The sequence below is a fragment of the Emydura macquarii genome, unplaced genomic scaffold, assembly GCF_026122565.2.
Source record: "Emydura macquarii macquarii isolate MOO-44397 ecotype Brisbane River unplaced genomic scaffold, CSIRO-AGI_Emac_v2 contig_1345, whole genome shotgun sequence".
Taxonomy (NCBI): domain Eukaryota; kingdom Metazoa; phylum Chordata; order Testudines; family Chelidae; genus Emydura; species Emydura macquarii.
Window position 1 is genome coordinate 58,836 of NW_027131482.1, and position 14,507 is coordinate 73,342.

The window sequence follows — 14,507 nt, forward strand, 5'->3', positions numbered from 1 at the left end:
AGAAACCCTTGGGAACATCAAAACCAGTTGCTTAAAACTTAAAACTGTCTTAACTCTGCCCCCCCAGAGAACTGTCTGCAGGAAGGGAAAACAAATGAGCATCTCAACCATCTCACACAAGCATGGTTCCCACCACAATTTGGGTTCACATGACCCACCGGGATCCCTGAGTGCAGGCTGTGAGCACCTTTGAGCTAAAGGAGGGCAGAGTTAAGGGTATTTTGGGGAGAATCACCTTAATTCTGGCTGTTCTTCATTCCCTGAGAATGGGAATGAAACTCTTGCATGCGGGAAGGAGGCCAGAGTTTTTAAATCCTCCTTAACAAAGTTGCTTTGCATTGAAGCTGGTTACACCCAAAAGGGGAATTTCTTGAGGAATGGAGAAAGATAAAGAAAGAGCTACAGACCCGGCCTGGGAAACAAAAATCAGGGAAAGGTTTCCTGGGCTGCAGGGCTTGCCGGGCCCGGCGCAGGTCAGCGCGGCCAGACATGGGAGGAGAAGTTTGCCCAGGGGCGTCTTCCGGAGAGGTGGAAGCGGAAGATCGAGTGGATTGTCTAGGGAGACAGGACACTCCCAGGGCTCGGTGGTTGGCAACTGAGGGGGCAGCCAGGTGTGTGTGTCTGACACGCAGAGAAGGGGGGGCGGGAGGGCGTGGAAACAAATTGACAGATGGGCATGAGTAGCAAACACAGACGTGCGTCGCTCAGACAGCCTCAGGGATTAGGTTAGACGTTCATGTAACTGGAACACACACACACACACACACACACACACAGACTCTCCCTGACAGACACGGGGCTGTAAAGACACACGTAGGTAAAACACACCCAGCTGTAGCTAACACACACACAAACCAAACACACACACACACACACCTGTAGCTAGCACACGCACAAAACACACACACACACACACATACACAGAATAAATGCTAATACACGCTGAAGACACAGTCACTCACAAGAGATAGACCCACAAGGGTAGACACACGGCCTGATCAGAGGGGCACAGTTGACAACACACACACGAGTGTAAACAGACCCACACAACTGCACCTGCATTGCCAAGGGCGACGCAGGGACTGGAACACACACGGACACAGGAAAACACAGCTGCACACACGGCCGCACGGCCGGCCAGAGAAGGTCCCTGGCGGGCGGGACGTGGCTGCAGTGGGTCGGCCCCATGGAGGCCCGGGGCCAAATCCCCCTGCGGGGGGATGGGGGGGCGGTGAAGGCAGTGGTGAGGGGGGTTGAGTCGGCCCCGCTGGGATCCTGGCCCCAGGCAGCTGTTAGTTCCCCCCATTGCCCCCGTCCCCCCCCTCGCGTGGGGTTATGACATCAGCATTAGAACGACCAATCAGACTCCTCTCCCCCGGGCTGTCGGGGCCCAGCCGTTGCCCGCGTGGACGGGGGAGACTCAGGCCCCCCCCCGGGTAAGTGGCTCCCCTCAGCCCCAACCCACAGCCCCCTGCTAGCCCAGCCCAGGCCCCCCCCAGAGAACCCAGGCGTCCTGGCGCCCCTTTCTCCAGCGCCGGCCTCACGGCGTGGGGCTCCCCGCCCGGCCCTCCCCAGGGAGCAGCCAGGGGTCGCCTGGGACATCCCCGGAACCCCTTCCCCCGGCCCCCAAATCCTGCCACCCCGGCCTCCCCCCAGGCACAGGCCATGGGGCCACCTGGTGCCCGCCACGAATTCCTCCCCTCCCTCGGGAGCCGTGACACCCCCTTTGCCCCTCCGGGCTGGGTCCCGGGTGTGTCCAGCCAGGGCGAGTCCCAGAGCCCCATGGCCCGGCCCTGCCACTGGCCCGGCCCCCCAAGTCCGCGTCTCTGCCCTCAATGGGGCAGGGCCCCAGCCACCGTGGGGCAGGGCATCGCCACTGGTCGGGGAAGGACCGTCCAATGGGAGAAGGGCAGAGGGAAGGCCCGTCCAATGGGACAAAGGCGCTGTCCGGGGGGGGGGGGGGGGGGCCCCACACTGCCCAATGAGGGAAGGGCAGAGGCTGGACCGTCCAAAGGGAGAAGGGCTGAGGGCGGATGGTCTGTCCGGGCCGCGGGATCCGGGTGGGGAGACTTTGGGGGGGGCCCTCGGGTGTGGGGCGCTGACCCTGATTAAGACACCTCGGCCCCAAACCTGTCTCCTCTTTGGGGAGCCCCCCCCGAACACCGCCCCCCCAGACCAGCCTAGAGCAATATTGTCCTGCCACACCTGGGGAAACTGAGGCACGAAGCAGTGACGTAACTCGCTCAGTGAATTGGTGGCAGAGCCGGGGAGAGAAGAGAACCCAGGCGTCCTGGCTCCCAGCCCCCTCCTGCTCTAACCACTAGACCCCACCCCCTCCCAGAGCCGGGGAAAGAACCCAGGAGTCCTGGCCCCCGGCCCCCAGCTCCCTGGGCTGTTTGAAGCACTGGATACGTTGTTAGCTCATTCGTTTGTTTACTTAGGTTAGGCTCCCCTTAAGGCCGGTCGCCATGGAGCTGGTTTGTTATCGTAGGGTCTCCGGGTGATTGTCGAAGGACCGGTCAGTTATTGTAGGGTCTCTCGTCGGTGGTGGCGGTGAGCACGCTGCTTTATTTTTGTAGGGTCCTCTGAGTGCAGGGGGGGCACAGCGCTGGCCATTTGTTATGGTAGCGTCACTCTTGAGCAGTGAGCCTGGCCTGCGTTGTTATTGTAGGGTCCCACATAAGTGCTGGGGCTGTGTGGACTGCTTTGTTATTGTAGGGTCTCTCAGGGATCCGCACAGGCTGGTGTGTTATTGGAGGGTCTTTCAGGGGTTTGTTGTTATTGTTATTGTTAGAGCAGGGGGGGCTGGGAGTCAGGACACCTGGGTTCCATCCCGAGCTCTGGGAGGGGAGTGGGGGCTAGTGGTTAGAGCAGGGGGGCTGGGGTCTGTTGGGGGGGCAGTTTGTTATTGTAGGGTCTCTGGCGAGGCTGGGGGAGTCGTGGGCAGCAGGGGGAGGGCGTCTCTGGCTCAGCGCAGGACCCAGAGCGCCAGCGCCAGCAGCAGGGAGGCGTGGGGGGTGTGGGGGGCGCGGCTCCAGGGCCAGGGCCCGCGCAGGGCGGGGGGCGCGTTGCAGAGGTCGGTGCTGTTGCAGCAGGTGTGGTTGTAGGTGAAGCCGAAGAAGGGGTCGACCAGGTCGGCGGCGTCGCAGGGGGCCCCGTGGGGGGCGCAGCCCAGGGTGGACAGCGAGAAGAGGGGGCCTGCGGGGGGGAGAGAGACGAGGCTGTGTTGGGGGGGGCGGATCCTGGACGACCCCAGCCCTCCCTGCCCCACATCTTCGGCTTCCCTGCTCCCCAGCACCCTCTGCCCCACACTTCCAGTCCCCGGGACCTAGGCCTTCTCCCCCCCCCCCGCTGTCTCCCCAGCCTTGACACCCCCGGCCCCTCTGCCCCCCCAGTAGGGGACTCACCGAAGTCGACGACGTGGGTCCAGCAGACGCCCCCAGGCTGGGCCGTGCATGTCCCCTGGCCCCACAGGCAGCCCTTGTAGGGGTTCCCCACCTCGCACACCCGGCACCGCAGCGCCCCCCCTGCCCGGAGAGAGGGACACCCCGTCAGAGCCGCCCAGCCACCGCACGCCCCCCCAGGACCCCCCAAGCCCCCGCCGTGGGGCTGGATCACAGCTGGCGCCCCCTAGAGGGGACGGGCCCCTGCCCCCTTGCCCCAGCCAGTCCCCGCCATGGGGCCCGATCACAGCCTAGAGGGGACGGGCCCCACGCCCCATTTGTGCCCGCTGCCCCACCCAGTCCCCGCCGTGGGCGCACCGGTGGCACAGCAGAGCAGGACGGCGCCGGCGACGAGCAGGGTCAGGCCCATGGCACTGTGTGGGGGTCGCTGGGGGGGTCAGTCGGGCTCTGGGGTCCGGCTCCGGCTGCTGCGTCTCGGGCTCGCTCGGCTCTGAGCCACGCCCGGGTTTACTCTGCTCTTATCGGCGCTGACGCCCTGGGCGGGGAGCTAGAAGGGAGGAGTGGGGCGTGGGGCCCTTCCCTGTGCCGGCCCCTGGTAGCTCAGCCCCATTGACTGGCCGGGGGGGGAGCGGGGGGGTGTTTCTCCCCTAGCAGCCAGCAGTAGTAGGCTGTTATCCCGCTGCCGGCACCACAGGGCAGGGGCATTTCCAAAGCCAACCAGCGGCGTCGCCCTCCCCAGCGCCAAGTGAAAGGGGGCGACTCCCCACTGGGGGGGCTGGGAGCGACCCCCAACCTAATCATGCTGGGACCTGGAGGGAAACTGAGGCACGCATGGGCTTCCTGCTGAGAGGACAGATCATTCCCACTTTGGCACAGCCCAGCCACCCCACCTCAGAGGGAGGATGGCCCCGCGCCCCATCCCCGCCCCCCAAATCCAGCCAGTCCCCCACTCCAGGGGTCAGTGGGCAGTGGGCGAGTCCCCCCTCGCCCAGCCCCTATCTCCAGGCCGCGTTATTTGCCCCCCCCCCCCCCCCACCCTGGCCTGCTTCCTGCCCTGGCGCCGAGACCTTTCGCAAACCCCGGCCCGCCTGACCCCGCGTAAGAGTCTCGGGAGCTTCGCTGTGACTCACAGACCGTGGGCCGGTGGGCTGAGGAACGGAACGGGGGGGCCAGGACGCCTGGGTTCCTTCCCCAGTTCAGGGAAGTGGGGGCTGGGGTTAGAGCGGGGGGAGGGGGGGGGCTGGGAGCCAGGACACCTGGGTTCTCTCCCTGGCACCCGGAGGGGAGTGGGGCCTAGTGGTTGGAGCAGAGGGCTGGGAGCTAGGACGCCTGGGCCATATTCCACATTCTGGCGAGGTCGCCAGGCCCCTCCCAGCCCCGCGGCCCAGCCAGATCCGGCCCCCCAGGCGCCTCTCCTGGCCCGACACCTTTTTCTTTATTATCCCCGGGCCGCGATTTGGGTGGGGGGTTAATTGTTATTTTCTCTGGCGTCTGGACCTTGATATACCCGGACCAAGGAGTCTGGGCCTGGACCAAGAAACAAGGGACGCCCCTGCCTGGGCCGAGCCAAACTGCACCGGGGGGGGGGGCGGAGAGGGGGTCTGTCCTGAGCTGCCCCCAAGGAGGGGCCTGGTTGGCACAGCCAGGCGGGGAACGGGACCCGGGGGCCTTTCCCCTCTTGGGGGCGCGGCTCCCACCCAGCCCCAGGGCGGGGCAGTGGCTGGCCCAGGGCCGAGCCTGCGGGGTGACTGTGGGGAAGCCTCGTGTGACGAGTTTGTGCAGCCTCAGCCCGCTGCGAAACCGGCCGAACCAAACCAAATCTCCGCGCAGCGTTTCCACGGCGGGAGCAGAGACCAGCCCGGCGGGGTGAGGGGGTGAGGGGCACCGGCGGAGCTGCGGGGGTCGCAGGGCTGGGGTAACCGGGGGCTGCGGGTCGGGGGTGAGGGGCACCGGGTGTAACTTCCCCACGCGTGCCCGGCGGGGAATCCGAAGCGAAGCGAAGCGGAGCCTCCCCCCCGCCCGCTGGGGCCGGACCTCCCCACTGCCAGCATCTGGGCGGCGAATCCCGCCCCCTCATTGGCCGCGCCCAGCCCCACGGAGGGATAAAAGACCCGGAGCCGCCCCGCCCTGCCGCGATCTCCCCGGAGGAAGAAGCAGCGTCGCGCCCGGCCCGTTAATTCGGCTCCGCGCCTTTGTTGGTTTCAGCCGCTCCGGAGTTCGCCGCGATGGGCAAAGCGCCGCTGCTGGCTCTGTCCCTGCTGCTGCTCTGCGGGCCGGGTGAGCGGGGGGCCGGCCGGGCCGGGGCTGGGCGCTGCTCTGCGGTTGGGCGATGCGGATTCTGGGCTCTGTGGTCACCCCAGGTTGCAAATCCGGAGTGACTCCGCTGTCGCTGGGGGGGCGGTCCGCCCGGCCAGAAAGTGCGGCTGAAGCGAGTTTCAGGTGGGGCTCGCTTGCCTGGAAACCCACGCGGGACTGGGGGGTGGGATGAGTCCCCCTCTCCCCCCGGATTAAGGGCAGAGTAAATGGTTCAGGGTCCGCGAAGGGCGTTTGTGCCGGAGTGAACGGCGAGGCAGGGCCCGGGTTGGAAGGGGGGAGGTGTTTGGCTGGGGAAAGTTGGGACAATTCGGAGTTGGAGGGTGCTGAAGGGGGGCTGGGAGCCAGGACTCCTGGGTTCTCATCCCAGCTCCGGGAGGGGCGTGGGGTCCAGTGATTAGAGCGGCTGGGAGCCAGGACTCCTGGGTTCTGTCCCTGCTTCTGGGTGGGGCGTGGGGTCCAGTGGTTAGAGGGGGGACAGGTAGCCAGGACTCCTGGGTTCCCTTCCCAGCTCTTCTGTTCCCTTGCCGGGTGTCTGGGCAACAAACCCCGGGGCCAGTTCTCCCTCCCGGTCCCGGCACAGAACTGGGGGGTTTGTTCCATTGCCTGGGGCCCGTCCGGCCCCTGGGAACACGGCTCCCCCCAGCCAGGCATCTGTCACAAACTGCAGCTCCCGAATCCAGCGGGTATCCTGGGGGGACACTTGAAACCGTCATTTGTGAAAAGCTGTTTCGAGCTTTTTCTTCCCCCTTCGTTTTATTTTGAGGGTGGACTTGGGGCTGGGAAATTTGCTCCCTTCTGAGATGGAGAACCCCCCCCCCCCACACACACACACACACACACTTCGAGTTTAGGGGTGGGGGGGGGAGAGACTCGTTTAAACTCCGTCTGTATTTGCACCTTGGAAGGGGGCGGGGGAGATGCTGGCTAATAACCAGAGGCTTTGCCATGCTTGTGGGTCCCTTGGGGAACCTGGAACAGGCTCTGGCCCCGGAGGGGAGCCCTGTGACCTCTGCTGCTCATCCGCTCCGGGCAGGTTCTGCTCTGGGAGGGGGTGGGACCGGGTGGAGCCACACGACTGGTTTCGGGGGGTGTTGGGTGGGCTCGGACGTCGCCCTTTGGAATGACTCCAAGCCCCCGGCCACGCCTTCTGACGGTGCCCGGTGGGCGGAGGTTGCGCCCTCTCTGGTGGAGAGCGCTCCGGCAGCACCCCACTTGAACGCTCGACTCTTCACCCTCTTAAGGGACTCTTAACATATTTGCATGTTCCCTGGCATGCCCAGGGCTGCTCGGCAAGCTGAAATTCCTGGGAACCCAGGAGTCCTGGCTCCTAGCCCTCCGCCGCCCCTCCGCCCCCCCAGCTGGGATAGAACCCAGGAGTCCTGCCTTGCTCTCCAGCCGTGTGCCGGCTGCCTTCCCCTGCGGGGGTCCCGGTCAAGGTGTTGGGTGTTGAATCCCCCTCGCTGAGATTTCACCCCCGCTAGCGCCTGAGGCGTGGGTTTGGGCCCCGGTCCCAGCCTGGGTAATGACGATCCGGTCCTGCCCCGGCCAGGGAACGGGCGGCGTCGCAGCCATGCTCCACCCCAGAGGCAGCCGCGGGGCTGCAACAGGAGCTCTCCGCTGTTACGTCGCTTCCTACATGTCCCAATTTCCACTGCTGGAAAAGTCACTGGGATGACTCAGGCCCTGCACCCCCGCCCCCGGCTCTGCCTCTCACACCCTGTACCGCACTGCCAGGCCAAATGGCTTTCCAGCCCTCCCGCCGTGCCAATCCAGCCAGGGAAACGAGCTGCTGCAGATGCCGCCCGGATGCCTCGCCCCAGCGGGGTGTGTGCGTGTGAATTCTTGGCTTAGGTCTCTCTTGGCCCCGGGGGGGGAATGAAGAACCCAGGCGTCCTGGCTCCCAGCCCCCCCCCCCCCCCCCCCCCCCCCCCCCCGAGTGACGTGCCTCCTGTCTTCCCAGCAGCTGAAGGCCTGGTTTGCAAGGTCTGCAAGTTCAAGGTGGGCGCCCTCTGCTTCCACTCCGGCCAGCCCTGCGTCGCCGAGAAAAACCAAGTCTGCGACACCACCAAGGCCTACATCGGTAAGTCCTGGGGCCCCTTCGTGCCGGTCAGGACCCCAGGCAGGCATCCGAGCTGCTCCGGATCCCGGGGAGGAGGGGCGGGCACTCTGCTGCCCGGGGTGACCTGCGGCCCGTCGGAGGAGAGGCGCCAGGCTAGGCGGGCCGCTCGCCGCGGGTCCGTGTCTGCTGCAGCCGGGGCCGGAGACGCTCGTGGCCCCGTCCCAGGGCAGGTCCATCCTTCCAGGGCTTTTTTCTCGCCCTCGCCTGGGTTGCCTCCTGCCCCGTCTCAATGGTGACCTGCTGGTGGAGATGTTTGGGTGGGAAAAGCTCCTGAACCCCCTGGCAAAACAGGTCCTGGCTTCTCCTCCTGCCCCTCCCAGGATTGTTGTTCTCTAGGGAACAAACCTACTACTGCTAGTTACTGGTGTCTCTCCTCTAACACAAGGGGCGGAGGGCAGAGCCGGAGGTCCCGGGCTCAAATGCTGAGGGGGATCCACCGTAGGGGCTGGCTGCTTCGCTTTCCCAGCACTCCTCTAAGATCACCTGCCCCACCCTCTCTTCCCAGAGCGGAGGAGAAAACCCAGGCGTCCTGGCTTCCCTCTGAGAGCCAGGACTTGAACCCGGGAGACCCGGCCCCCTGCTCACGGCTGCCCTGGTCTCTCCCCACAGGCAAGGTCCCGCTGTTCTCCAAATACGGCTGCAGCAGCAACCTCGATACCTGCAACAAGACGGAGCTGAAGGACAGCTCCTTCGACGTCAGCTACAACCGGACCTGCTGCACCATGGACCTGTGCAACGCGGCCGGCCCCGCCCGGGCGGCCGGGCTCCCTCTGCTCTCGGGGCTGGGGGTGCTGCTGGGGTGGTGGCTGCTGAAATAACGCCCCCGGCTGCCCTTTTCCACGTCCTCACCCCCGCGCCATCTCCACGACCTGCTTTTCCCTCCTCTCACGTGCGTCCGCTCGGGTACCAGGCTCCACTCCACCCCGTCAACTCGCCTTTTCCTCCTGTCTCCCGCCAGGCCTTTGCACATACAGCAAACGGCCTCTTCCCACACAGACACCCCCCGGAATCTGCCCCCCACCTTTTGAAGGGTTTGGGGATGCCCGAGCCGCTAATCTCCTCTTCTGCAAGGGTCTGGCCGGCGTCTCGAAGGGCTGACGCCGGCTCCTGTGGTAAAGCAGAGAGAGGTTTGCCGCTTTAGGCACCGCCCTGGAGTGCGTCTCCTCCCTGCACCCTCCCTCTGGGGGCAGACCCCAGCTCAGGGCAGGAGGCCAGAATCCCCCCGGGAGCAGGGGACCATCCCCAGGCTTTTCCGTGGAGGCTGCTGGGGACGACCCCAGCCCCGGTGGCTCTCTAGTGGGGTTGGCTGCATCTGTGCCCCCAAAGTTCTCCTGAAACCAAGTCCCCCAAGAGAGGCTGTTCCTCCTTCCAGGGGAGAAGAAATGTCCTGGCGCTTTGTCCCAGCTGTTTGGCTTGGGGTCGTCCGTGGTATCTCAAGACCCTGCAGAAGCCGATGGGTGGGAAGCCGAGCCCTTTAGCTCTTCCCCGGGCAGAGGATGACACTTCCCAAGCTCCTGGAGACCCTCAGAGCAGCCCGAAATCTGCAGCGCAGACCAGGTGGCCTCCGCAGCAGCGTGGCCTTAGACTCGGACGGCGTCTGAGCCCTCCAGGGGCCTGCCGGGGAGAGGACACAGCTGGGGAAGGAGCAATGTTAGACCGAGAGGCTGATATCAACCCACCGTGTCCGTCCGGGTGCGGGCGTGGTAACCTTCCTCGCGTCCCCATGCCCCAGCCGGCTCGCCGGGGTGTCTGTTCACCCGACGGCTGGGGGGTTTCAATGCAGTTTTTAACACTGAATGCATTAATAAAACAAAAATGTAAGTGGTTGCCTTGTCGCCAAGTTGTCTCTGTGGGTTCACGCGCTAGCCGAGAGACATCCGGGCTCTTGGAAGGGCCCCAAGAATGATTTCAAGGTCTGGAGAACTTGTTCATTATTTGCATCCCCACCGGGCCATGGGCATGGACTAGTGCTAGGTGCTGTACAAACACTGCCCCAGGAATCTAACAATCCAAATATCAGCCAAGGGGCGAGAGAGGGCTACAGGCAGAGGGGTGCAAGGAAGCCATGGCAGCCAGCGTTACAGGCCATGGTACCAGCGGCCTAACAGGGCCCAGCTTTATTTTTTGAAGACACCACAGCAAAGGCGTCAGGAGCAGGATAAACGAGTGAGGTTTTACGGATGTTGACAGGGAGCACGAGGGCTGCGGGGAGGGAGGAGGGGGGGAAGAAAGCACAAAGGGGCTCGTTCTAGAAATGTATCCACTGCAGGCTGGGCTGGGGGGCTCCTCAGATTTGTATCAACAGCTGAGGCCTGTGGGAACCCTCTGGGGGGGCCTTGGAAGTGAAGATGAGACATTATCATGTGACACAATGGAGACGGGGCAGCCCGAAGAGGGACACGCGGAGCCGGGGTGGACGGGCTCGGAGGAGAATCTGCAGCAGCAAGACAGCGGCCGGGTCTTGGCTGTGTCCTCGCGAACTTTCCTGGCGGGTAGGACGCCGGAACGCGGCCGTTTGCCGGTGTCCGGCTCCAGGGGCCTGGGGTCAAATCCCCTCTGGCTGGCGGCTGGCTGCCTGCGATGCCCAGGGTGCGTGCTCCACGGCAGCTGGATCCGGGCGTGTCCCGCGGTGCCAGCGGTTTCAACAGGCCGGTTCTCAGCGCCCAGCCTTGCCCCGGGGAATGCGGGAGGAAGGAGCCGGCGTGTGGCCACAGAATCAGGCCTGCACCTGCCTGGCTCCGACCAAGCCCTTTGGTTGGCGGGGGCCGTGCCGCGTCTTTCCCAGCCCCTCCAGCAAACATCCTAGGAGGTGAGCCCAGCTCGGCTCCCCGCCCCACTGCGCAGGTGAGCTGAAGGTGGGCCGGCTGCGGCGGAGGAGCCGGGGACGGACGTGCCGGTCCCTTCCTGGCCACCACTGCGCAGGGCGTGGCAGCTGCAGCGTGTGAAGGGGTTCAGGGCCGGCCCTGGCTGCAGGGCAGAGATGGTGGAGGCACTGCCCGGGGGAGGAGGCGAGGAAAAGTGGAGCCGGCGCTGAGTCTGCAGGGGGGCCTGCCCCCACCCCCCTCCCTGCAGGCGGCGCAGGCTGGGGCAGAGGGCCCAGCACAGAGGTGAATCAGCCCCACACCCCAAAAACCAGCCCCTGAAACAAACAGCTTAAAATTTGCCCGGCCTGGGGGAGCGGAGAGGCTGGTGCAGGGCCCAGAGCTCGGGGCTGGGCGAGCAGGGGCTGTGGGTCGGGAGTGTGGGGCACTGGCAGAGCTGGGGGCTGGGGTGGAGCTGGTGAGGGGGCAGGGGGACGATGGTTCCTCGCTGGCTGGGGGCCAAAAGGAAGCTGAGGTCCTCGTCTGTTTAAAGTTTCCCATGGCCGACTGCCGCAGCCAGGATGCCTGGGTTCTGCACCCCACCCTGGGCGGGGGTCTGGGGGGGCTAATGGGTTGGGGGAGGGGCAGAGGCTGGGAGTCAGGACTCCTGGGTTCTATTTTTACCTCTGCTGCTGACTGTGGGTGTCTCGAGGGCGACCCCCCCCTCCCCTGTCTACCCCTCCCGTAATTCCTGCCTCGCTGGGGCCGCTGATGGTCTCCGTGCAGCCTGAGTCCGGCCCTGCACCCCCACCGTGGGGCTCTCCCCGTGTTCGGGGCGAGTGAAGTCCCTAGGTTCACCTTCACCAGTGGGTGAAATTAATGGGGCTGGCCGTGGGGCTGGCCATGGGGCTGGGGGTTACCCACTGAAGTCCCTTGGCCTGCCCCCTTCCCGGTTTAGGCCCGGTCCCCCCAACCAGCTTCCCCTGGAGCGTCTTTTGTCAGGCCGGATCAGCACTGGGCCGTTCCCTCGTCCCGAGTTTCCACAGCCGGGGGGTTCTCGTCCATTGGCCGGGGTCGCCTGCGTAAGCAGTTCTCACACTGGTCCTGTGGCCGGGCGGGAGGGGGTGCTGGGCAGTATTTTCCCCAGCAATTGAAGGGGGGGGGGTGTTTGAATTGACGGGGGTGCGAAGGGGAGCTGGGCGACACCCTCGTGAAACGTGTTTCACGCCCGTTTTAGAAGCTGTAGCTGGTGCTTGGAAATCCTCCCCCAACTGAAAGCGGGCGACTGGAGCCTGCTGCGGCGTGGTTTGCTAACGGGGTGCCAGCGTTAACGAACGTCTCGAGGGCGGCGCGCTCAGCGGGCGGGACGTCTCGTGTTCCCAGCACGCCCCGTCCTCCAGCTGATCCGCTTGTTCGCTCACTCACAGGACGAGGCAGAAGCGGGGCGAGAACCGAGCGGGACGTCCCGTCCGTGACGGGAAAGGGGGCGCCCCGGGAGCGGCCGTGACGGCGAGTCGCACGAGATGAAGTCCTGCTTCTCTCACCCGCGAAGACGGGGCCGGGCCCCGGATGGTGATAAAAAAAAAAAAAAGCAGTTGAAATCCAAGCGCCTTTCGCTGGGCGGACGCTGCTCCAGGCCGTGTCCCAGTTCTCTAGTCTGCCCTTGTCACGGGGCCGCCTCTGCGCTGGCCGTGCCCCGCACCCCGCGACCGTCGGCGTTTTATAAGCCGGGCATCTGCGAAAGCTATGCAGAGCTTGCCTGGAATCCAGAAAGGGCCGTTGTGGGTCTGTAAGAATCACGGCTGTGTTGTGGTTTTTGTTTTCTCTGCCGCTGGCTTAACAAACGCCGCTTGTCCTCTGAAGGAGTCGACGTCCTCGGCACTCGTCAACGTCCGGCCTGAATTCTTTGCTTCTGCCAGCAGGTCTCCAAGGGATCCAGCCAAGTGCTGAGCCCGAGGATGGCGTGAAGGCCGAGCCTGGGTTCAAGAAAGAACCGGCGCAGTTCACGGAGGACAGCCGGCCCGTGGCGCTGACCCCAGCTGGCCGTTCTGCCCTTACGGTTTCAAGCGGCGCTTCGATGGCCGGACCAAGATCTCCTGTCGTAGCAGCTGCCTGGGTGGCATTTCATGACCCCGCTGGTTTCAACCGTGGACGTATGAGAGTGAGAGGATGAGGAGGGGTCGTCTCGTCCGGCCACCTGCCCTGAAGGCGGGATGAAGGGTTATCTAGACCCGCCCTGACAGGTGACTGTTTGACCTGCTCTTAAAAATCCCCCATGATAGAGATCCCACAACCCCCGAAGTAATGTATTCCCGTGTTTTACTGCCCGGCCGGGCAGGACTTTGTTCCTATTCTCCAGCCTTGTCCTGTCCTCAGAGAGAACAATGGTCTCCCTCCTCCTCGGAGCAGCCTGTGCTGGAAAACCGTTCTCACGTCCCCCCTCGGTCGTCCCTCCAGATTAAACAAACCCAGGTTTCCAATCCTCCCTCCTCGGTCATGTTTTTTAGACCTTCCATGTTTTTTTATTGCTCTCCACGGGACGGTCTGCAGCGTGTCCACATCCTTCCTGACACTCGACGCCCACAACTGGCCGCACAACTCCAGCTGAGGCCGTGTCGGCGCGGGGGCCATGCCTTCCCGGGCTGTTTTCGACACGCCTGTGAACACAGCCCAGAGTGAGGTTTGCGTTGAGTGCGACTCTCTTGACTCAGATTCAGCTTGTGATGCATCGGCACCCCCACACGACTCCTCCTCCGGCAGCATTTCCCAGCGTGGGCGTGCGCGACTGCCCCACGGCTCTGCTTTGGCCGGGTCGGTCTGAATTCGAATCCTGCCCCGGCAACCCCTCCCGGCCTCGTATCGCCCGCAAGCTTTATCGGCTGCTCTCTGGCCAGTCTCTGCATCGCCGACAAGGATATTGAGTGGAAGCGGACCCAGAACGGATCCCTGCGGGCCGCACTGCGGCGTGTCCAGGAGAAACCGGGGCTGGGCTTTTCTCTGAGCAAAGCTCATCCTCCCGGCGTGTCTTCCGGGGACGTCGGCAGCTCCAGCTGACGCGCACGCAGCCGGCCGACCGGGGCCCGGCATTGAGCTCCTCTGAGACGTGGGCTGGCACGGACGCAGCCGCCGCGGCTCCTGGAGCCGCCCGACCTCCGGCCAACGTGCTCGGCGCTGGGCGCCCGTCTGCATCGGGGCGTGTCGTCGGCCCGGCGTCTGCACGCGTTGCCGGGGGCTGGCTGGGGGGGCTGGTGGCGCAGGCTGGGGGGGTGGCATTTTTTGCCTAGATCTCCCAGCACCCCCCTCCCTGGACCCCAGCCCCCATTCTCCAGCCCACACCCCGGCCCTGGCGGCTCAGGCCCCCGGCCTTCGCGATGGGGGGAGGGGGAGAGGAATGGGATGGAGAAGCTCCGCCCTCCCTGTCTGCCACGTCGTCACGGAGACGACGGCCATGAGGTCGCCACGGCGATGACAGGACCCCCTCCACTGCAACCGGTGGCGTTGCCATGGCGGCGAGGTCGTGGGTGGGTGACCCACAGGGGGGTGACCCCCGGCCTCTTGGCACAAGCCTGGGCTGAGCGGCCCTGGACTGAAAGGGGGGGCCCCCCGTCTTTACATAAGCACCCCAGGCGCTCGGCATGATGGGAAATGGTGGGCAGGGCCGGGGTCAGGCCACAAACCCCTTCATTTGTGTGTTGTTAATTAACAATTTGCATTAATTGCAGGGCAACATAATGAGCCCTTCCCGTTCTGCCCCCCATCGATCCTAGCACCAGAAGGGAGGCGTTCAGGCTCTGGGGGGGCCGGCGGGGGTTGCACTGTCGACAGGAAGGCTCAGAATTCGAACCCGGCCCCGGGGTGGCTGAACAC

The 14,507-nt window shown here is 64.8% G+C and overlaps 2 protein-coding genes across 3 annotated transcripts; one reads left to right on the top strand and one right to left on the bottom strand.

The window, feature by feature from the left end:
- Positions 1–2,968: 2,968 nt before the first annotated feature.
- Positions 2,969–3,872, bottom strand: LOC137154974 (lymphocyte antigen 6 complex locus protein G6c-like). The gene is made up of 3 exons (XM_067550824.1): positions 3,762–3,872; positions 3,408–3,527; positions 2,969–3,198 (listed from the first exon to the last, which is right to left on the bottom strand). Exons 1-3 carry the CDS (start codon positions 3,811–3,813, stop codon positions 2,969–2,971), a joined length of 402 nt encoding a protein of 133 aa, XP_067406925.1. The 5' UTR covers positions 3,814–3,872.
- A 1,673-nt stretch (positions 3,873–5,545) lies between these two features.
- Positions 5,546–9,664, top strand: LY6G6C (lymphocyte antigen 6 family member G6C). 2 transcript variants are annotated; one of them, XM_067550797.1, is made up of 3 exons: positions 5,546–5,681; positions 7,681–7,800; positions 8,449–9,664. In XM_067550797.1, the coding sequence occupies exons 1-3, from the start codon at positions 5,630–5,632 to the stop codon at positions 8,655–8,657; spliced, it is 381 nt and encodes a 126-aa protein (XP_067406898.1). In that variant the 5' UTR covers positions 5,546–5,629; the 3' UTR covers positions 8,658–9,664. The 2 variants fall into 2 exon arrangements, with proteins under 2 accessions (XP_067406898.1, XP_067406899.1); XM_067550798.1 differs by having other exon boundaries at positions 7,684–7,800.
- Positions 9,665–14,507: the final 4,843 nt, after the last annotated feature.

What these genes read in the sequence shown, in the direction of transcription:
- LOC137154974 (XM_067550824.1), bottom strand. Translation starts at nt 3,813, where the DNA reads ATGGGCCTGACCCTGCTCGTCGCCGGCGCCGTCCTGCTCTGCTGTGCC. An exon ending in CCTGCTCTGCTGTGCCACCG is followed by an intron (nt 3,528 to 3,761) that starts GTGCGCCCACGG and finishes CTCTCCGGGCAG; the next exon opens with GGGGGGCGCTGCGGTGCCGG. An exon ending in GACCCACGTCGTCGACTTCG is followed by an intron (nt 3,199 to 3,407) that starts GTGAGTCCCCTA and finishes TCCCCCCCGCAG; the next exon opens with GCCCCCTCTTCTCGCTGTCC.
- LY6G6C (XM_067550797.1), top strand. Translation starts at nt 5,630, where the DNA reads ATGGGCAAAGCGCCGCTGCTGGCTCTGTCCCTGCTGCTGCTCTGCGGG. An exon ending in GCTGCTGCTCTGCGGGCCGG is followed by an intron (nt 5,682 to 7,680) that starts GTGAGCGGGGGG and finishes CTGTCTTCCCAG; the next exon opens with CAGCTGAAGGCCTGGTTTGC. An exon ending in CACCACCAAGGCCTACATCG is followed by an intron (nt 7,801 to 8,448) that starts GTAAGTCCTGGG and finishes CTCTCCCCACAG; the next exon opens with GCAAGGTCCCGCTGTTCTCC.